Source organism: Ailuropoda melanoleuca, chromosome 11 (assembly GCF_002007445.2).
Source record: "Ailuropoda melanoleuca isolate Jingjing chromosome 11, ASM200744v2, whole genome shotgun sequence".
In the NCBI taxonomy this organism is placed as follows: domain Eukaryota; kingdom Metazoa; phylum Chordata; class Mammalia; order Carnivora; family Ursidae; genus Ailuropoda; species Ailuropoda melanoleuca.
Window position 1 is genome coordinate 17,764,730 of NC_048228.1, and position 22,815 is coordinate 17,787,544.

A 22,815-nucleotide genomic window follows, 5' to 3' on the forward strand; every position below is an offset into this window, starting at 1 on the left:
TGTCAATACCATAATATCTAGAAATCTTGGGTCCTATAAGAGACATTGTTTTAATAAATAATAAATGCCATATTGGAGTTAGCTTATTCTGTCACTTTATGTCTAGTTTCAAATGCTTCCTTTATTCACGTTAGCAAGTCTTTTAAATTTTGTAATTTTTGTGATCTTGTATAGTTTAGTTCACTTTTTAGTTGACCAAATCTCTGTGAAGTGTGTTTTAAGCTCTGGACAATAAAGAATGAAGGTTTCTAGTTCAGCAAGCCTCTTGATGACAGAAAAAGAGTTTTTAGGGAAATACTTTTCATTTTGTGTTATCATTTAGATTGAAAAAGCATAAACTCATAATTATCTAGTGTGATTTACTATTTTGATTGAACTCTGGTTGTCAGTGTGATAAGATGACCTTATGAGCAGTATAACATTGAGCCCCCAGAAATCAATAAATATAATAAAATCCTTTTACTGCCCCTTCCTTCCTACTCACTAAATCAATTGCTTTTTACCTTCTGGTTTTTCATGAAAGTTCTACAATTCATTTTACTACCTGTCAAAATTGAAATGTCTTTTTTTTTTTCCAGAGGAGATGCAGTTGTTTGATATTTCAGTTTTCTTCATGATTTTATTTTTCACCCTTTTGTTTCTAGGACATTTACATACTTATCTAATGTTCTTAGTCCCAAATTTGAAATAATATATTATACAGGGATAGAAAATGAAGACTATGGGGCGCCTGGGTGGCACAGCGGTTGAGCGTCTGCCTTCGGCTCAGGGCGTGATCCCGGCATTGTGGGATCGAGCCCGGCATTGTGGGATCGAGCCCCACATCAGGCTCCTCCGCTATGAGCCTGCTTCTTCCTCTCCCACTCCCCCTGCTTGTGTTCCCTCTCTCACTGGCTGTCTCTATCTCTGTCGAATAAATAAAAAAAATTAAAAAATTAAAAAAATTNCCACTCCCCCTGCTTGTGTTCCCTCTCTCACTGGCTGTCTCTATCTCTGTCGAATAAATAAAAAAAATAAAAAAATAAAAAAAATAAAAAAATTAAAAAAAAAGAAAATGAAGACTAGGACAGTGATCAGTATAGATTATTAGGATTCATACACTTATTTTGCAAATAAGACAAGACTATTACAAAACTCCATATGAATCACGAAAAAGTAATGAGGGTATAACAGATTGTTTCTCTTTTCTTGCAAATCAGGAGTACTTCTCTAAACATCAGGCACATGAGTTCTATTTGCCACATAGAAGGCTTTGAACACCATCAATACTATATTCCTCCCGAGGAAGTTCATCTGTATCTCATACCCAGTGCACCCACACTGGTTACCCAATGATACGGATCCTCAGAATGCTTTGTGATGATGATTCACTGGGCAATATGGAACTAAGCCAAGAGAACTAAGACTTTTCCCCACACATGTCCCCCAGTGATGTGTCAAAATAGTAGTAGCTGTCCTGCCCCTCTGGTAGCTTCCAAGTAGTTTTGTTACTGGACTTTTCCAACCTTGCCTTGTATTGAAAATAGAAGCTGGAAAATGTATTTTTCTTCTATACACACCAAGAAATGAATTTTCCCCAGTGCCTAGAAAAAGACTCCAGCTCATTTTATAGCATTGATTTCATAATACAGTCTTTCTACAGAGTCATTTATTGTAATAGATGTTAGAAAACACATCGTCTTGGTGAAAGAGAGGTAAATTTGGCTATACAATGAGAGTCATTCCATGAAAGGAAAAATGATGGAGCCTTGAAAAATATTTAGGGCCCATCTTCTGAACTGAGTGTGGCATGTGATTTAGGCACTATAGATATTTGATCCATTCACCATTTGCTTATTACGCCAGACTGAATTATTTTCCTATGCCGTGTGCCATGTAGTGGAGAATATAAATGGCAATTGTCAACACTTCTGTGTTCTGTTTATTGATTCAATCAGCTTTCATATAATACTGTACACTATCATTTATAACTTCATTGATGAAATTCAATCCTAGAAGGAGTCTTATAAAGCAAATGAACATTTAAAAGGAGGAATATAAAAAAGGAGAAATTAGAAAACTGCAGATCTATATCATGTAACTTGCAATATAATATCATTCTTCAATGCCTTTTTTTCATTCTCTTATTTTAAATTTGTATTTGTTTTCCTTTAAACTCAACTGTTTCCCCAAGGCAAGCATCTCATAGTAAAGTGTATGTTTTATAAGTTAATTGAGCTGCTAGGAACCAAAACCAAGGGAAGAAACTTAATTTTGCTTTTCCTTTATTCTCTGTATCCAAAACATTGCTGGGTATCATATGGCATTTGTCCCCTGGGCTTTTAATTGGACTACCAATCATCAGCCTAGTCTAGTCTGTTCCCTCTTCTCTGCACCATTGCAGTAACTTCCAAATGCACAGCCTTAATTAGTTTCCTCCCCACTTTTAGTTCATCTTAACATGTTGTCACTGGGTCCTTTTTCCAAAACCCTAGAGCAGATCATGTCCCTCCATGCTCAGAGAACTTCCTTATCTACACTATTTAAATGGAATTTATTCCAAATCCCCCAGCTAACAGTAAAAGCTCATTACTTTACAGTTCATACTTACCTTTCTGGTCATCTTCAAAGTTACACACACACACACACACACACACACACACACACACACACAAAGCCTGCTCTTCCATTTCTCATATTTCTCATAATGTTTATGGAAACAATTTTAATTGGATTCAATTGACCCCACTCCATGTGCTATTCTCGTTTGCTTCTAGGAACATGGAATACCTATCAACATGGGCTACGCAGTGGCGCCCCATCACTCAGGCGTCTACCCAGTTCATATTCAGTTGTATGAAGCTTGGAAGAAGGTCTGGGGTATTCAGGTCACCAGCACCGAAGAATATCCACATTTGAAACCTGCACGGTACCGAAAGGGCTTCATTCACAATAACATCATGGTAAGCATATACTGCTGTGTATAATGAAGGCTCTAAATACCTATGTGTGGAATAAATACAAGACATAACTTCAGAGCTCTCTAACATGATACCGTAAGTTCCTAACATACCATGGTGGTAACTGGTGACACATTAATACATTGTTTGGCTAGTGGCTTGCTTCATAAGCTGTGGGTGGTTTTGCCAAATCCAAGACAAGCTCAAAATCCTGAAAATAAATTTCAAATAAATCATCCATACAATTTCTCAGTTGAAGTTTTATGTGTGGACCTTATACTTCTGGGAGTTTCTCCTTGTCTTTTTGTTTGGGTAGTAATTTTGAGAGTTTCCCAGGCACAGTGTCAGTCCATAGATCAAGAAAATAGCTCCCAAATCACTACATTATCAACAGACAGAATCAAACATATAGCATCTGAAAACTAAATTTATCTACTCAGTTTATTTTGGTTTTCAGACACTTAAGAGTATCTTAGGATATTGTTTTCTTATTCTTCTTTCTTTCCCTTGCATTCTCTAAAAATGGAGGTAGATATATATTTTTTCAGATATATTGATTAAAATAATAAAAATAATAATAATAATCTGAGGCAACAATGGTGTATCAGTTGCTATAAATGAGAATAGAATCCAATGAATTTTTCCTGGGATTTTATAAGTATTCATTGGAATGAAAAAAATATGGTATGCTTCACTTTGAAATAAAATAGCCCATCTTATATTAGTCACCATACAGTACATCCCTGGTTTCTGATGCAAAGTTCGATGATTCATTAGTTGCGTATAACACCCAGTGCACCATGCAATACTGTATGGTGACTAACATAATATAATAAAAAAAAAAATAGCCCATCTTAAAATGTCCATCTCTAATTCCAGTGGCTTAGGTTATGTTCTCATTATCAGTTGCCTAGATCATAGCAAGGATCTATAAACTCTTCTCCTTATTTTAAATATTTACATCTTCCCAATCCATTGTTCAGATTGCTATTAGAACTATCTATCTATCTATCTATCTATCTATCATCCATCCATCTATCTAATAACTATCTAAAACCAAAGAAAATGCACTAACACATATGCCTAACCACAGCCAGTACTAAAAGACCTTAAAAAGCCTCAGATTTAAATGGAGCTATTAATTATGCAAATAGTGGTATTGACATTAAAAAAAATCCAGGATGTATAGAAAGAATTGCTCTTATATAAGTTTGAATTAGAGTGAAAATACCATTTTCCCTTTATTGAGTTACATGAACAATTGACTATTATAAAATAAAAAACATTCATTTTAACCAATATTACATGCATTCATTTAGTTTGAATTTAATACAAACTATTACAGAAATTAAGCAAAGAATAGATAAAATTATAGTTACTCTGTTCAACTGGATGCATTTTTCCATTAGATTATAAGCAGTTTTTTATTCAAAATCAACTTTTGGAATAAAATTACTTATTTGCTTTCTCTGTTGAACATTCAAATTTATAACAGAATTAACCACAGAATGTGCCAGAAGCAGTCATTAAATGGTTTGACTACTACTGTGATTAAAATTTAAAATCAGAGTGTAGTAAAAACAAAATCTATAAAAGTGGAAGAAGTGATAAAAATGGACTGTTTTGAATCTTAGAAGCTGAGTACCATGTAAGATTGGATTTCAGAAGCAAGGAGAGTAATGGCCTAATACCATGAAAAATGTAACTTTGGGGAATCTCTATATTTGAATTAAATTAATCCTAAGGAGGCTCTGATTTTTTGCCAGTCCTTTAACATAACTCAGCTGGTGGGTGAGATTTATAGCGCTTCGTGAAAATGCTTTAGCCTATATGTCCTATAGCTTTGATTTGGCAACTCCTTAATATTTACATAATTATATATATATATTACATTTATATTATTATATATAGTTATATATAGTTATTATTATTATAATTATATTATATTTTATTATATATAGTTATATATAATAATATTTACATAATTAGATACCTAACAATACCAGGTCTTGATTTCAGTAAGATTTGGCATTAGTAGCCAAGGAAACTCCAATGGGAAATGATAATTTGCAGACTCTGAGGTCATGAGACAGTGGGGGTGCTCTTAATTAAGTAACGGGTGTGCTGCTTCCCCCTCTTTTCCTCAGGTCCTCCCTCGACAGACCTGCGGGCTGTTCACCCACACTATTTTCTACAAAGAATATCCAGGAGGACCCCAAGAATTGGATAAAAGTATCAGAGGAGGTGAACTTTTCCTCACAATCCTTCTAAACCCGGTATGTACTCTTTTTATGCTTTAACACGAGAATTTTCAAATATGTGTTTTGTTTTGTTTCTATTGCCAATCCTTTCACAAGAATAGTTGGAAATTCTAGCCCTACTAGAGGGAAATTAGACTACATCTCCAAGTTATTCAAATTTGACTTTTAATTTTTATGATTTTCAATCCAGAAAAACACAGATTTGTTAAGAAGCATATGAACAACTAAACGTAATATAACATCTCAGTGCTGACTTCTATTCTTGAATTGTAGTAAAGACGTAATATTTAGTTCTCTAGCCCAAAATTAACATTCACAATGTCATCAGTGAATGCATATTTTGTCCATAAGTTGAGTTTGCTTCTGGCTCAAGTCTTAGTGGGCACACAATTCAGTCTCTAGAAATGATCACAGTGTAAAATCACATTGAATCTGAGGCCTAGTTTTAAAATCTCCACTAATTTTATTCGGAATCAAAATGGAGAATTTGACCCTTTTTTCTTTAATTGTGTCCTTTTATCTTTCAAAGTTTTACAATTTTATTTCCTTTTATGTGTGTAAAAGTAGATCAAGGTGGGGATATGTTATAATTTGATAATGCTGAAATTATTTCAGCTTTCTGATTTTTCTCCCATAAATGTTCCATTTCTGAGGTCTTACAAAAGCATCTCCTCTTTCATATCTGAGTGCACACAAAAAATATGAAGTAATGGGTTGTATGCTCTGCCCACCTTGTTTAATGTAGCAAATTTTCATACTCAGAGAAAAAGATTCATGCATTAAACAAAATGACAGCTCAGTTGTCTGTGGTAAAGGTATGTTTAAAATGAATTATTCAGATAATTTTTCTATGGTATTTTAAATTCCTGAAGAAATGAAATAAAAACCTACATTATGTAAAAAATGAAAACTTGTAAATTGGATCAAAGGAGTAGGGAAGTGAGGGTTCAAATGCTTTAAGTATAAATAAATATGAATAATCAAAAAACCTTCCCCTCAAATGGCATAGTTATTGAAAACAAAACGAAATTTAAACAACGTCTGTTGCATTGGGGTGGCACTATTCTGGCGAACAGCTTGGATGCTCTACGATCTTTCGCACTAAACCATTTCTCAGAGCTTGCTTGCTCTTCTGTAAAACAAGCTAGTTGGGCTAGATAATCTTCAATGTGTCTCAAAGGCATCCCTTTTGGACATAAATCTGAGATATTCCAATGTTTGTGTATAATTCAAACTCTTAAAAACACTTAAAAGATATCAGGATATTCTGTTAAGTATTTTTTTTAATTGAGGTGCGCATGTGAATGTTAATGAAAGCAAATGTGGAAAATATTTTTGTTTACCCCTTTCTTCACTAGTTGAGAATTTGATCTCCACAAAGGCAAGGGTCATTTTTTCATAACTTTTTCATTCCAGGTCTCCACTCTCGACCCCAAACCTGCTCTAACCATTTCCTAATGGAAGTGGATAAGCATCAGAGCACTAATGATTGCCTCCCCTAGAACTCTTGCCCCCAGATCTGATTGCTATTGCTATAAATTATCTGAATGTCTGCCTACTTGTCATTAAAGAGATGGGTTTAAAACTTTTTTTTTTTTTTTACTTTTGAATTTAGTACCATATCCCTCATAAAGGATCATTCGGAGACTTATAGTTGGTTCTTTAAATAAAATAGAAGACTATTTGGCATCTAGTATTTCTACCAAACTTATGAACTCACAAAACAACACTAACTACTGTAAACCTTGCTCAAAACCATTAACACTGTCACACAGTTCAATTTTAATTACAGGCGAAATGGAACAGTGGAAGAGGGAAGTTTCAGGAGGCTTCTTGTATCCATTCACAACTGTGCTTGCTTTATCATTGTGAATTGATGGTGAACTCAAAATCTGAACATGAGTAAAGGAGAGAGACCTGGATAGACACAACAGAAAGAACAATGCCAGAGATGGTCATTAGCGTGGATAATATAGGACATCATAAAGTATGGTAATATGAAGCCTGTATCTGGCAAATAGTGGCCCACAAAGATGTGAAATTAAGGAACAGTGTTGCTTAAAATATGGATAGTGTACATCCATAAGCAATCTAGGGAAATAATACTCATTGGCTCTCTAGGGAGACAGACAGCAGGCAGCATCTGGTGGTACCCAACAAAATGGGGATTAATTCCAGACCTGTGTAGGCAGAGGTTACAAGATGTGCTAGTCAGGGTTCTCCAAAGAAACAGAACCAGGAGGATGGGTAATGGGAGGGAGTTAGAGAGATTTATTATAAGGAATTTTCTCTTCTGATTATATAGATTGACAGGTTTCAAGATCTGCAGTTGGCGAGCTGTAGACCGAGAAGAGCTGATGGTCTAGTTCTAGTGCAAGTCCTAAGGACTTACCTTAGCCTGAAAATCAGGAGAGTTTATGGTGTAGTTCCAGTGTAAAGGTCAGCAAGATCGAGACCCAGGAAGAGCCAATGTTTCAATCCAAATCTGAGGGCAAGAAAAAAGACAAACAATATTCTAGCTCAAAGACCATCAAACAAACAATATTCTAGCTCAAAGACCATCAGTCAGGAGTTCCTTGTTACTCACAGGATGGTGAGCCTTTTTGTTCTCTTCAGGCCTTCAACCGATTGTATGAGGTCCATCCACATTAGGGAGAACAATCTGCTTTACTCAGTTGACCAATTGAATTGTTACTCTCATCCAAAACACCCTCAGAGACACACCCAAAATAATATTAGAGCAATTATCTGGTCATTCTGGGGCCCTGATATGACACATAAATTAACCACCACACCAAATAAGAGACTTAATGTGAATGAAATAAAATAGACCACACTGAAAGAGAAGAGGAAGTGACGAATGAAGAAACTTGGAATGTAAGCTTTGAAGTTTTTTGTGCATGTGTCTTATTATGAATAGAGAGGCACCTTAGGTGATGGGCTATGATCAATACACTGGTATGAGAAACGAAATAGGATGCTTAACTACAGTTTCAGGTTAGACGGTTCCAGCAAGTCTGGCTAGGAATGGGTTTACAGGAATGGAGTGAGGAAAGAAGAAAACCAAAAGAGGAAATACATACTGACACCCAGCCCTCCCCTTTGATCTATTCTTTTTCTCCAGCCATCAATTAATTTTTTTGTCAGAGTAAAAAGAATCTCTTTACTCTTTCACCAAAATCCTGCTCAAAAAAACATCTGAAAGTTCATTGATGTGAAGGTATGCTATTGATATGAGTTAATTAATATGCTAACTCTACGAATATTTATATTCTAACAGAGCCAGTTCCCAACGGAGAGGTCTATGATTGTATTATTTTAGATACCAAAGTCCCTTGTGAAAATAACTATTTAGTAGGAAGACTCAACATTCATGAAATCACCTGGAGATGACCATTTCCTCTACCTACTATTCCAACTGACTTGTAATGTGGAAAAGTGATTTTGGTGAGGACTTAGAAGTAGGATAAGTGATCACTAGTATTAGCATAAACTCTAAAGATTTAAGACCAATCTAGCTTTAATTTGTTTTTTTCATTGATGTGGATCATCAATGATCTATACTTTCACATCACAGAAACACTAAAATAATCATATATATGACGTATTTCTTGTATGGTAATTTTCTCTGTGGATTTGTTAAATGGTGTATAGATTTCTGTTTGTAGCATTGGGTTTTTTGTTTGTTGATGAATGGATGAATAAGGGTATAGAGAACATGACATCACACAAAGCTAGCAGTGATGGTAAATACTCCAGATAATGTGAATATCCAGTTTTTCTTAGCTCATTAGAATGACAGACCAAATCTAGCAAGATGAAATTTAACAGGAAAAAATGCAAACATCCAAAATTATTTTCAAAGAAAACAGTGGCTTAATTCCAGCATTATATAGGGATAAATATTATATAAGGGTAGATTAAATCTTCCAGAAAATTTTATGGGCTGCATCATGACATATTAAGTTCCTTGTCATTGGGGTTGCCCAAACAGAAATGTTGTAGGAATATGGAATCTATTTCTTTAATATCTCATTTGACGCTAAAAATCCGTGATTCTATCCTTACTCAACTAGACCTGGGGTATATCTCTTTCACTGTAAAACATTAAAAAATATAAAGTAGGTTTAATTTTAAATATTACAAACCAGCATTATAAATTGGTTATACTCTGTAAGGTCAGAGGAGAAGAAAAAAGAGTAACTTATCAACATGTACACAAATATGAGAATGAGACAAAATGGAAAGTAATTCAGTGGTGGATGTATTAAGGGAAACGTATTGAGAAGAAAAAAAAATTCCCATCATCAGTATAGTGAAAGAAATATTACTGCTAGATTTTGCAGAACTATTTTGAATGGATTGGTAGTGTCTGGATTCATTTGTATGTAAACATCCTAGGAGGCTAATAAATGCTGGAAAAAGTATATGAGGGAATGTCCTGGAATCTCCCTCTCTAGAGTACTTAAAAATAGAATCAACAACTATAAAGTTCTTTCTTATTGCCTTGGTAGTTCATCTGCCTAAAGGAAGGGAACTGGATTAAATAACCNAAACCTTGAAAAATTCCCCAAATTTTTTTTTTTTTTTTTTTTTTTTTTTTGGTTTATAACTTCCACAACTCTGTTCTGCAGTCAAAAAGACACAATCCTTTCTGCAGAAATGGACCCATAAATACACAGAACAAACTGGTGTTGCCCTGGGTAGGGAGGGTGGGGGATGGAAAAAGTGGGTGAAGAGGAATAAGAGGCACAGACTTCCAATTATGGAATCAATAAGTCATGGGGATGAAAGGCACAGCATAGGCAATATAGGCAATGATGTTATGTTAGCATTGTATAGTGACAGATGGTAGCTTTACTTGGGGTGAGCATAGCCTAGCATATAAGCTGTCTAATCATGTGTGTACAGCTGAAACTAACGTAACATTGTGTGTTAACTGTGCTTTAATATTTTTAAAAATGATATCATATTACAAAAGGGGAGGGGTGAGGAGCATAAACCACACCAAGACCAGGGCAGTTTTGTTGTCTAGCTTCTGATTTAGGGATTCACGTTATTTTGTATTGTCCCCTCTAGAATAGACCTGTCTCATTTCTGTACTCAAAAGTCTCTGATATTTTTTCTTTATGTATTTTCAAGAGGTTTTTTGGGGTTTTTTGTTTGTTTGTTTTGTTTGTTTGTTTTTGTAACTCTATCTGGCATCCTGCTTCTATGCACATTTTAAAATATGTCATTATTTTCTGGAATGCCTGGGTGACTCAGTCGGAAGAAGTGTGGGACACTTGGTCTTGGGGTCATGAGTTTGAGCCCCATGTTGTGTGTAGAAATTATTAAAATAAACAAACTTTAAAAAATAAAAATAAATTAAATAAGTCATTATTTTCCAATCTACCATAAAACAGAAAATACAAATCAGAATATATTTTTACATCTTGACTCACACATGAACTCCTGTTACTGTTGTGCGTTAGATCTTTTGATTTAGCAAACTGCAAAGAACAGGGTTTGTTAATTTCCTTCGATACCAACTTGTTTTCCCCAAATGAATCTAGCAATTGGAAATTAAATGATATGAGGGCCATTTGAATGGCATTTCAAAAGAATAGCTGGGCATCTGTCCACTTAACATTCGGAGAACTTCCTCCTATTTTTCTTAGATTCTATCATGACCTCATCACATATTGATATTTTCCTGCACTGCTCCACACTTGTCAAATACTAACATGTATTTCCCTGGTGCCGAATCCTTCCTGTATTTTCAATATAATCTTTGTTCAGACAGGAAGAAATATAATTTAATCATGTATGAGGTGAAACAGCTTATGCCAGGTAACCCACCATCATTCAAGTCGAGACACTACCCTATAAAATATGCAGCAAATGACAATAATAAAGGAAGTCTGGAGTCTTATCAGATGGTGTCACCAGTAACTATAAAAGCTCGAAAAGAGTATGTTCTACTGGATTTAATTTTTTTAACTCATTTTAATTTTGTAAAGGAACAATATGAAAATAGAATTTTGTAAGTTTCTTAGCAGATACGCTTAAAAATGTTCAGATTCTGGGATGTTTTCAAATGGGAGTACTGGAGCCAGGAAATCTGTGTTTTCCAAAGTTCAAAGCAGTGTCTAGACTCACTAACCCTTGCCTGTATTTTGGCCAACTTCAAATTCAGGTGAAGAAAAAATATGAGCCTGAAAGAGTCGTGTACTTGAAATTGACAGTAGAGTATAATGGAACTGCAATGATATACTTCTCCATGTGCTGTCTGCCGAACTTTCATACACCGAGGCTGCTTAATGAGCTTTCCTTCTTCGTGTATATCAATCTCCACGTTTGTGGAATCTAATAGCAGGTGCAGTACATTGTGGATTAGTGCTGGCTCTTAAGACAAAGTAGAGTAAAGACAGCTATAAGGCATAGGAAAACATCAACATGAATGGCCTGAACCAAACTTTAAGTTCTTTTAGCACTGAAATAATACAGAATCAGATATGTAAGATAATTCCCAGAAACATATTTTATGTGCAGCACAATAAAAAACCAAGAAACATCCCAAGTCTATTTTAGAGCAGATTATAAAGAATTACTGATTACTGATATCAAGATATCCAAGTATTCTTTGATGATCTTGATTTTGCTTTCCTATAAATGCCGTGCTTTATAGAAAATTGGGACAATCCAACAATATTTCATGTAGAACAAAGCAATTACATATTCTGTCAAAATATGCTTCTTTACAAAATAATATATTAAGAATTCTATATCAGGGTCACAGGAGATTTTTACATGTGTTCCAGCACTGTTTATTTAAAATAAATAAATAAATAAATAAATAAATAAATAAATAAATAAGTTGACTTCTAACTGCTTCTTATCTAGGCAGGGATTTTGAAGCAATTAGTGTTACTGGGAGCTGTGGGGCATAGGGCCTGGAAGAACAGCCACCAACTGTGAGAAGAATGGACCCTTGTAGAGTATATAGATTGTGGAAAATTCTATTTCCACTCACTGAAAGATCTACAGTCACCTCTTTTTTTTCCCTTTAACTGTTTTTTTTTTCCCTTAAAGATTTGCAGGACTAACCTTTACAAAGGGACATAAATCACCACTTCTGAAGTGATTCACACTCACAGCAGGGACTTTGTAAAATCTGGAGTCACCTAAGATCCGCGGCCTCACCATGTATGATATTATTCTTTCTATTCACACTGAAAATCAGTATCAGGGTTAGTACAAGGAACTAGAGAATGTGAAGAAATTTTGCTCTTTTTTAATTTGGGGGGGTAGTTCAGTTTTTGTTTAATTTTCCACAGTAGGATTTACACAAATTAGAACAGAATATTTTTGTCTCCTAAACCTGGGCTCTCTCTTCATCAAATAAGAGAAAGGTTACTATGATTGTGTAGACATGCTTCTTTCTAATGCAATGGTTGCTACAGATCTTGATGGAATATAATTTACATTCATATATATATTTCTAGACCATGAACAAATCCATAAAATTGCACTGGTTTTTTTCAATTTTGTTTCCCTAGAAAAATAAATGAAAACAGCAATATTTTATTGGGGAAGTCTATTTCATCTAGCGTAACTGGATAATTTAGTTTTCCCAAAGCATGTTATGAAAGGTGGTAGAATAGCTCTTTAGCATAAATAAATTTTCAACAGCAAAAAATACAACCTCCCATTTATGTGGATGTTAGTCACTAGATAAAACTTTTTTCCCCTTTCTTTATTTTGAAGCTTGTAATATGGAAGTATTAGGTGCATAAAGCTCTTGACATTCAGGGATAGTTTGGAAGCAAAATCAGTGAATCCGTGGTAATAAGAAAAAAAAATAAAAACTCTCTGCATCGGGGCACCTGGGTGGCTCAGTCGTTAAGCATCTGCCTTTAGCTCAGGGCGTGATCCTGGAGTTCTGGGATCGAGCCCCACATCAGGCTCTTCCGCTGGGAGCCTGCTTCTTTCTCTCCCACTCCTCCTGCTTGTGTTCTCTCTCTCGCTGGCTGTCTCTATCTCTGTCAACTAAATAAATAAAATCTTAAAAAAAAAAAAAACCTCTCTGCATCACTGTTTATATGGCATAGTGGGATAGAAGGAAGGTAATTGGGTTTTGTAGGACTTCCCAAAACTAAAATTGAAAATGTGTGGTTTTCTCAGTTTGTGAGTTTTTGCCTCATTCTTGATTTTATCATCTCTTCCACAAATTACATAACACCTAAGTATTTCAATATATCTTGTTTCCTTTTCTTCATATTTTTTTTCTAATTTTGAAGTACAGTGAAGTAGAAAGACCATTTGTATCACTTTACTTTATTTCACTTTGCTTATTCCTACTTCATTTTCCCCTGGCTATTCCAAGGAGTCAGATAATGTGAAAATAAAAATATGAGCTCATTCTTAGAACATGTTGGTATTTTCATATTTTTTTTTAATTTCTGGAGACCAAATTATTTAGTCTCAGTTTTCCATTAGTGGCTACATGCTGATATAATGAGTATTTATGTAAATACTTAACTTACTGGTACCCATTGAGGAATTGAAAAGAAAAAGTCTCATAATTTCTATCCCTAGTCTTATCAGCGGATGGCCAAAAAGTTTCTATCACTAAAGTTAGCGTCAGTTGATATTTATTTGTTAAATTTTTATTTGAGATTGACCTCATCTTAAATATAAGAATTATTGATAAATATAATGGGAAATCTGGTGCTTAATTTATAATGAACTATTACACTGTCATCTGTTGCTTAGAGGGCAAGCCCCCAACGCTATTTGTATTTCAGTCATTTCATTTCTTCTTTTATTTGATTTTTTAAGATCGTCCCGATCACACTACCCAATAGTTCTAACGGTGGATGCTCACCCATGTGCATAACTGAGTCAAGGAACGTGAGGGAACTCTGCCCAGAGGAGTTAGTACTCCTGATATTTGAGTGAGCTGAGCATTAGCAGGGATCATCAGACAAATGAGGTAGCAGGGTGGGGCTGTGGAGTGGGAGTTTGCAGTAGGAGGTTTTCTAGTCAGAAAGAAGAGATTCAGAAAGTTAGATAGGGTAAAATAGCTGTTGCAAGTTTGGAAACTAAGCGTTTGGGTTTTGCAGGAGTACAAGATGAAGATAAAGTTCTAAGAGTAGGTAAGAGCAAGGTCATAAAAGTTTTGTATGGCATGTTAACAGTTTGAATATTATTATTCTGTTATAGGAATGGAAGGAATTTGAGCAAGGAGTGAAGGAATGAAATATTAATGGTTATTTGTAATTATAGCTGACATTTCAGCTATATAGAGGACATTAGTATATACTCTCTTCCTTATGCCGACAGTACTACCTGCCTCCATTTCACTCTTCATCCCTCAGATTTCATCTCTACTCTCTCTTCCTCACCTGGGCCCTCACGGTGGGTATCTTCATGCTTAGTGAGTATTCTCCTCCTCACCTGTGCTATACACACCCCCAGACATCAAGTGTCAGCTTAATAGGTATTTATTGAATAAACCCATAAATGAACATTAGAGCACCACAGCTGTGTCTGTCTACATGTGCTGTTTCACACAAGTCGTTAGAGCTGTGTCAGAGGAAAAGGGAAAGGAAGGGGGAGCGGAGAACGAGGGAATAGAAAGGAAAGCAGAGGGAGGGGAGAGGGGACAAGGAAAGGAGAGGAGGAATACTGAAAGGAAAGGAAGAAAGGGAAGGGGAGGGAAAGTAAGGGAAGGAGTCAAGGGCTGAAAGAAGAAAAAAAAGGAAAGCCATTTCTTTCTCTTTCATCAAATCAGTCCGTAGGAATGTAACTTAACTAGTAACCGAAATTCAAAAGATCTTGTTTTATTTTATTAATTTTATTAATTATAAGAAAAAGTCTTATAATATTCCTGATGCTTCAGAATTTCTCTGTTTGTAAAAGTGGGGAAAATAATGTTAGTCCCCTTACTGTTTTACACAGATAGTATGAAATGTGATAAAAAGTAAGTGCTTTGATTTTTCAGAAAAAATGTAAATAATTTGGATAGAATTCTTATTTGAAAAACTAGAAGTATACATCATTTTTATTATCAAATGATATTTGAGGTGTTAGCAGCCCATAAACTCTGGGTTTATTTACAGTTCGAATTTTGCTTGATTGTTTCTCCCTGCTGGAACACATAAATCAGGAGATAAAGACATTCTCTTTTTTTACCAAAGCTTTTAGTTCGTTATATGTTTTGCTTCTGAAAACATTCTTGGTTGTGTTACTTTACTGTGCTTTCTGAGCTATTTTCAAATGATAACATTCTTTATTCCAGTGAAACAAATTGAGTCATCAAAAGCAGTGCTTGCCTGGCCAGTCAAGACTGCTTTTTTAATTTGGTTTTGGTGTCTACCAAAGTACTTCAGATGTTTTTGTCAAATGTTTTTGGTTTTGTAGTGTTGCTGATTGTATCATGCTTATTAGCAATAGAGAGGTTTTCTGGAAACACTAGGTCCATACTTTTTTAATACCTTATGGTGAACATTGTCCATTGTGGAAATTTTGCTCAAATGAGGAATAAATAGAATTATAGCAATCTCTGTGTTTAGAACATAAAAATTAATTATGTGAAAAATGGAAGACCTTCCCAAGTGTTACATAATTACAGACAATTTAGATGAACGAGTTGAACTCAATAGAAATAAGAAAACCCGATCCCACAGAATAAATGGAAAACTCAAGGCTGGATTTCATTACTTATCACAAAGGGAGAGGATACTCTTCATGCCTACAAGCATTGACCCTATAGATCTGTCTCCATTGAACTTGACACCGAACAGAACAGGCAGCTTTCAATTACCTCTGTGAAAACATTAACTAAAACTAGAGAAGGAGCCAAAAGATTTAGAAGTAAAGAAAAGGTCGTGTTCTTGTAAACGGCAAGTTCACAACTGCCAACATCCTTTAGAACTATGTGAAAATTACTAGCTTAAACAATGTAAAAGATTCCAAGCATGAAGTGTTTCCCTGATTTATAATTGTCACTTTCAACACGATTTAAGGTATCCAATAATGGCATTCAAAGTATAAAGTGTAAGTAGCAGAATTTTGTTCCTTCTTGAAGCTGTTATTATATCCACTTAAATTCTCTTTCACACACAGGTACACATTCAAATCAAATGCGAATAAAAGATGTGACTTGAAAATTGCCATCCTCCTGAAATTTCTTTTCAGAAGTCCATTCTGTAGTTCACTTAAACAACTTGCTCAAGCAATCAAATCTATATAGGCAGAGCTTTCTACATGGGCTGAGATGTTACGCTCATAAACACAGAGTTTAGGAATTATGAGCTATTTAGAGAAATAAAAAAGAAACTTAAACACATCACATTGCCCTGAATTGAAGTAGCTTTTATCCTATCTTTTGCCAAATGCTTCTTTAAAAAGTATATGCTATAGCATATAATGACTCTTGAATCTTTAGTGATTTAGATTTTGAAAAAGAAGCCCATCTATAAGCAAGCACAGCCATAGCGACTTCCAGTACAAGGAACCATTGGTTGAATTATTATGGTTTTGGAAATGACTTTTTAGTGAGCAGGCAAATTCCCAACAACATCAGGACACATTACTTTTACAAGATGTGCCCATAGTAGGTCCTATTACATATCTGTTGAAGGAATAAGTCCATCAGTAAGTACGGCCTACCCTATTTCCAAAATATATCCCAATTAGTGCTTTTTTTCTTTCCATCTCCACAGTGAGCCTGTAAGACAGTGGCTCCATTAATCTCTCTCCCAGACAACTGCTACCATTCTGGCCACACAGAATCCACTATTCCAAGAGCAGTCAGGATGATGTTATTAAATGCAAAATAAAGCATGTTATAGCCATTCTTAAAGCCCTCCAGTGGCTTCTCATTTAATCTCAGAGTAAAATTCAAGTTCTGAGCCATGATCTGCCCATCTTCTCTGCACTAATCCAGTTTCATTCTGTCCTTCACCTCTACACTCCAACACACCATCCTTATTGCTGTGTAGTCTAGATATGCCAAGATTGTTTGCCCGTTAGGGCCTTGTACTTCTGGTACTTTGCTTGGATCAATGCGACTTCCAGAAATTTGTAAGTCTGATTTCTTCTGCCCTCATGTCTCAGGTCAAATGTCACTTCCTCAGAGAGTGGTTGCCTGCCCTTCACCCAGTAACCATCTATCACTTAAATGTCTTATTTTTCCACGGCATCTCCTACTTTCTGAGTAGTTGACCTATGTGTTCACCATCTGTCTATTTCCCCCAATTCTTTTTCCCGTCCTTACGCAACCAAGGACCTACTCCACATTCGCTCCACGAGTCCAGCAACATTTATGTTGGGGAGGAGGGTCCAGGGAGGATATGAGTGGCATAGAGATCGCTCAACCACTCGATTGCTCACCACTGTATATTCCTGGATAGATGTCTTTGTGAGCTTTAGAAGTGATTTTAGCCAAAGATTTGAAATGTTAATGTGCAATTGAAAACAATTCTATATTTGATCACTGTCTGCTTGTTTGTTTTGGCACACACAGGTAATTTTGTAATTTTTATGGGAAACAATGTATACTTGAAGTGCTTTACAATGTTTATGCAAATTTGACTTAAAGTAATATTTTATTTTATCTTACCAAGCTGGTTAATGTCTGCCAAAAGTTAGAAAAACATAACTAGTAATAATTTCCAGGAAACACAAATCTAGGGGCACCTGAGTGGCTCAGTCAGTTAAGCATCTGCCTTCAGTTCAGGTCATGGTCCCAGGGTCCTGGGATCGAGCCCCTCATAGGGCTACCTGCTCAGCGGGGAGCCTGCTTCTCCCTTTCTCTGCTAATTCCCCTGCTTGTGCTCTCTTGCTTGCTCTCTGTCAAATAAATAAAATCTAAAAATGAAATAAAATAAAATAAACACAAATCTAAATCTGAGATATGAAGGTAAAATCTGTAAAAATTCCTGTGATATCCAAGCCATCTTCGATACCCACTCAAGTACTGACACCCATTATTTTTTATATGATGAATTATTCTTTGTTCTATTTATAGTAAATAGCTAGCTAGTACTTATTCAGTGTTTACTGTATTTAATATTCTAAATGATTTACGTGTATTAACTCATGTAATCCTTCCCACAACCCTATGAAGTGGATGCTATTATTATCTCTATTTTCTAAATGAGGAAACTATCCAGAAGAAGTTAACTAATCTTGTATCATGCAGCTAAGAGATGGCAGAAAACTGCAAGTTTGACTTAGGAAGTCAGGTTCCAAGGCCCTCGCTCTTTTCACAGTACATTTTGCTGCTCCTCCTAGTCAGACAACTGTCAAAATAGTAATATAACTTGGGAAAATCTGTCTCCTTGAGGGAAAGTGATCTTAGCAGAAGTAACTGTACTCCATCCACTACTAGGGTTGAATACGTTTCTGTAATTTCAGACATATATATGCCTTTCAGAGTTCCACGCTCACATCAAAGCTGTAGGCTCCTTGATTCATTCAATAAGCACCTATTAAATGCTATCAGTATATCAGAGAAATAAGAAAACTGGGTACAGTCCTCATAGACTGGTGGAAGAAATAAACAGAAAACAGAAAATTTGGATAAAGTTTGATGAACGCTATTTTAAAAAGGAATGGCAGGGTGCCTGGGTGGCTGTCTTTTAAGGTCTGATTCTTGATCTCAGCTCAAGTCTCAATCTCAGGGTGGTGAGTTCAAGTCCCAAAATAGGCTCTACACTCAGTGTGGAGTAGTGAGTGACTTTGACAATGTGACTTTTGAGCTGGACAGAGCATATAAAATTTTGACTGTCATTGAAGGAGAAGGTGTTTCATGCTGGCTGGAAGCTAATGAGCTATTGAGCTTAAGACATATACCGAAAGAGCAATGGAAACAGATATAAGAGTGAAAGGAAAGAAGGAAGCTGGAAAAGGCCTTGGGGCTACATTGTACAGGTTTTTATGGATCACGCATAAGGGCACTCGAGTGGGTGAATGACGTGATACTCAGGTTTAGAAACAAAGTGAGTATTCTTATTTCTTAATATTCAAGCTAGTCCATCAAAATGGTCATCTTCCTTGAGAAAGGATATTTTTTCTTTCATCAGACTATGAATAGTTTGGTCCCTTGTTAGAACCTTCAAAAAACTGTCCTCATGTGAATAATAAACAAATCTTGTTAGTCCATCGCTCACAAATGGGGTGTTGGTAGAGAGGCCATGGTTTGTATGTGTTATCATTTCTTCCAGTCTGTCTTTGCAAAATGAACAATCTTGGGACTTCAGAAGATTAGGCTTTTTAAATTGATTTTAATACTGTGTAAAAATGGACACTGCAGTTTTGAACCCATAGTCTTTGTGGGTTTTTTCCCTATGTTTTTCCTTTTTCATTTTCCCTCTTTCATTTTTTCTTCCTTTATTTCCCTCTTTCTCTTTGCTCATTTCCTTCCTTTCTCCCTCCCAACCTCCCTCCTTTTCCTTCCCTTCTTCTTTCCCTTCTCCTCCTACTTGCCCCATTTTCCTTCTTCCCCTCTCCTCCCCCCGCTACCTCCCTTCTCTTTCTTTGTTCTCTTTAATGAGCAACTTCAGTTCATTATTTCTAGAATCATTATATTACTAGACCACAAAAAAACATGTAATAATATTACATGTTACTGTCCACTGCCTTTTAATGCCATCATAATGATAAAAATAATGGACTTTGGTTAACAACCAATGAAGTAGATTTTAAAACAAACTAATATTTAGGAAAATACACAGGCTTTATACTACTCCATTTAGTGTCTTTAGTGAAGTGCTTTCTGTATTTAAAAAAAAAAAGGAGTCAGTTCTTGAGACTTCATCCCTAAGAAAAATGACTTTTTATCTTTTAATTCAATCATGAAAAAAAGGGTTTTAAGTCTTTGCATATTTTGACTGTTAACGAGTAGATGATTATAAAAGAATGAACTTAATATCTAGTATATTTATCTTATCTTCTAATCTGACTTATTAACCTCATTGCATACTACCCCGTGTCATTGGGAAGAAAATAGTGAGCCATGAAGAAATAAAACCAAATTCAAGTACAGTTGGTTCACTGACCCCATTATGGCATTGGCCAGTCTTTTGAGGTTGCCTCCTAAAGATGTGACAGCTTTGTGATTTTGTTTTTAGCAGACTGAGCAGAGAGGCCACAGAGGAAAGGCCTGTTTGTGATTGCTCAAGAATCCCTGAGAGCAGGGTGAGATTAGTGAGAACATTTGCCTTTAGCATCCTCTTACCAATTCTCTGGAGGGCTTTGCTTTCAGTATCTATATCTAGCACCTTTGTTAAGCAATATGTTATTCAATTTTATTTCATTTAAAAAAATTCTTTACGATAGTGCCAGTTTAATATTTTAAGTGAAAATAAAAATCAGATCAACATCTGTAGCAAAAGAGGAATTATAGGAGCAGACATAAAAAATGTCCCTATTTCCACACGCCACTGTCTTGTGTCCAAGTAAGCTATTCTCTGTTCTCTGTCTGGCAATGCCGGGAGTGAAAAAGACGTTAATGAAACATTAAAGGGAAACAAGCAGTTGCTCTTGCTTTTCAAAAGATAGTGATTAAAAGCATGGACTGGAAAGTCAAGTACTGTCCACCTCAATTTCCTGCCACCTCAGCTTTAACATAAGCAAATTGCAAAACCTGAATTTAGTTAGTGCCATGACTATTGAAATTTCAAGGAAATATAGAAAAAAAAGGGTACTAATTCTGAAAGGATGATTGTTACCTTATTAAAAAGTAAAGTGTTCCCTAAGATTTGTACACAATCACAAATTTGTATTTAAAGTATTTCAAGGCTATTTAAAGTATTAAAGGCTAGTAAAGTATTTCAAGGCTATGTGTATTATTTCTGTCCTATGGGTGGCAAAACGAAATTCCTTCTAAGGCAGTGGTATCGAACATTTTTAGACATACACCATATCAATAAAAATGATTTTGAACAGGTATCCACAAAATATTCATAAATTTTTATTTATGTATAGATTAAATTCATTCCCACTATGCCAATGCATTACTATACCACATACATTACATTGAGATGCAAAATAAATTCAAATAAAGTTGTAAGTTTTTCTTGTCAAGAAGAGTTTATTAACCCTGCTGGTGTTCTTGCATTCTGGAGACCACTGCAGTAGTAGATTGAAAAGCTAATTAAGAGACAGAAAAGTATTATAAATATGCAAAAGAAATTTTACATGTTATTTTGTGTATTTTGTATATTCTTCTAACCTTTCTTTAGTATCAGGACCAAATCATGCAATGCCTTATAGGCCATGGAAAGACATTTTAATCTTTATATTATTATAAGTGTGTTTTTATACTTTTACGAGGATTTTATTTATATAGGTGCGATGTGAGCCATCGGAAACTTTTGAATAGGGATCTGATACAATTAGATTATGTTTTGAAACACATAATCTGGCTGCCGAATGGAGAAGAGTCTGAAGTCAGCCAGTGTGGAGCAAAGATACCAATTATGAGGGTATTTTAAGGCAGAAATTAATGCTCGGACTAGGCAGTACTAGTGGAGGGGTAGTGAGACATAGTTGGCTGTAGAATACATTTGAATTGGTGATGGATTCGATGTGGTATGGAAGAAAGAAGAGTCAATAATGGCCCAAATGGTTTAGCTTGCAAGAAGCAGATGGATGAAAGCGCATTTACTATGATGGGAAATATTGGGAGAGGAGCCAAATTGAGGAAGGGGCTGTCAAGAGTACATTTACTGATCAGCTGAGTTTGAGAGATAATTTAGGCATACAGAATATTCGTCATTTGGTTACGTGAGTCTGCAATTCAGGAGATTATAATAGTGAGATATATTAACATCAAGATGTCATATAAAGTTATGGGACTGAATGAGCAAAATTATAGATTCAATAACATGCAAAATTTCTTTCTCATATGTAGGAATATTATCCTAGACACTGCTACTTCTTATTAGTAATTGCAAGGAAATCATCTCATTTTCTCCAGGACAAAGAATAAGCCACTATACACACACACACACAACCCCCTCCCTTGAGTGACTGTCATAATATTGAAATATGATAATGTTTTAGAGCTTCTTTTTTCTCTAATAGAAATGTTCATTTCCTGAAAAGGCAATTCCGAGAAATTAAGGACATGGATGATTGAGATGAGCTTTCCATTTTTGCTCACATACTACAGTTTATGCCTCATTGGATACCTTTAATTTTTCCCCCTATTTCTTTACCAGGCTTTTGAGTGGGTCTGAAGAGAACGTGCCTTGACATATTTAAGGCATCCTGAGACAGAATCTGTACCCATGATCCTATCTCTTCAGTGTCCACAAGGTCTCATAGTATCTTTTTCCAGCTCATCTTTCTTGCTCCCTTGCCATTTTGGACGATAAAGAACCAGCTCATAAATGTTTAACAGACAAGATAAGCTAATAAATACTTCTCAAAATATCATCCTCTTACAATAGTCAAAGAATTATCTGTCCTGGAATAATTCCTTATGCCAACCAAGAAGAGCTCTCTATAAAGCCAAACTGTTTAAGTCAAAATTAAAAATAAAATCTACATTTCAAATGAGATATTAGCAACTCTTCTGGCATTTTAATGATACATCTTGCTACTCATCTCAATAGCCT

At 35.4% G+C, this 22,815-nt stretch overlaps 1 protein-coding gene across 1 annotated transcript in view; it reads left to right on the forward strand.

Annotated features, from left to right (window-relative positions):
* LOC100465545 (bifunctional heparan sulfate N-deacetylase/N-sulfotransferase 4) overlaps positions 1–22,815 on the forward strand; it is a 270,808-nt gene that overhangs the window by 173,808 nt on the left and 74,185 nt on the right. The window contains exons 5-6 of the mRNA XM_034671694.1: positions 2,757–2,942; positions 5,087–5,215. Coding sequence (XP_034527585.1) covers positions 2,757–2,942; positions 5,087–5,215 — 315 coding nt within the window. The remainder of the gene's footprint in view (positions 1–2,756; positions 2,943–5,086; positions 5,216–22,815) is intronic.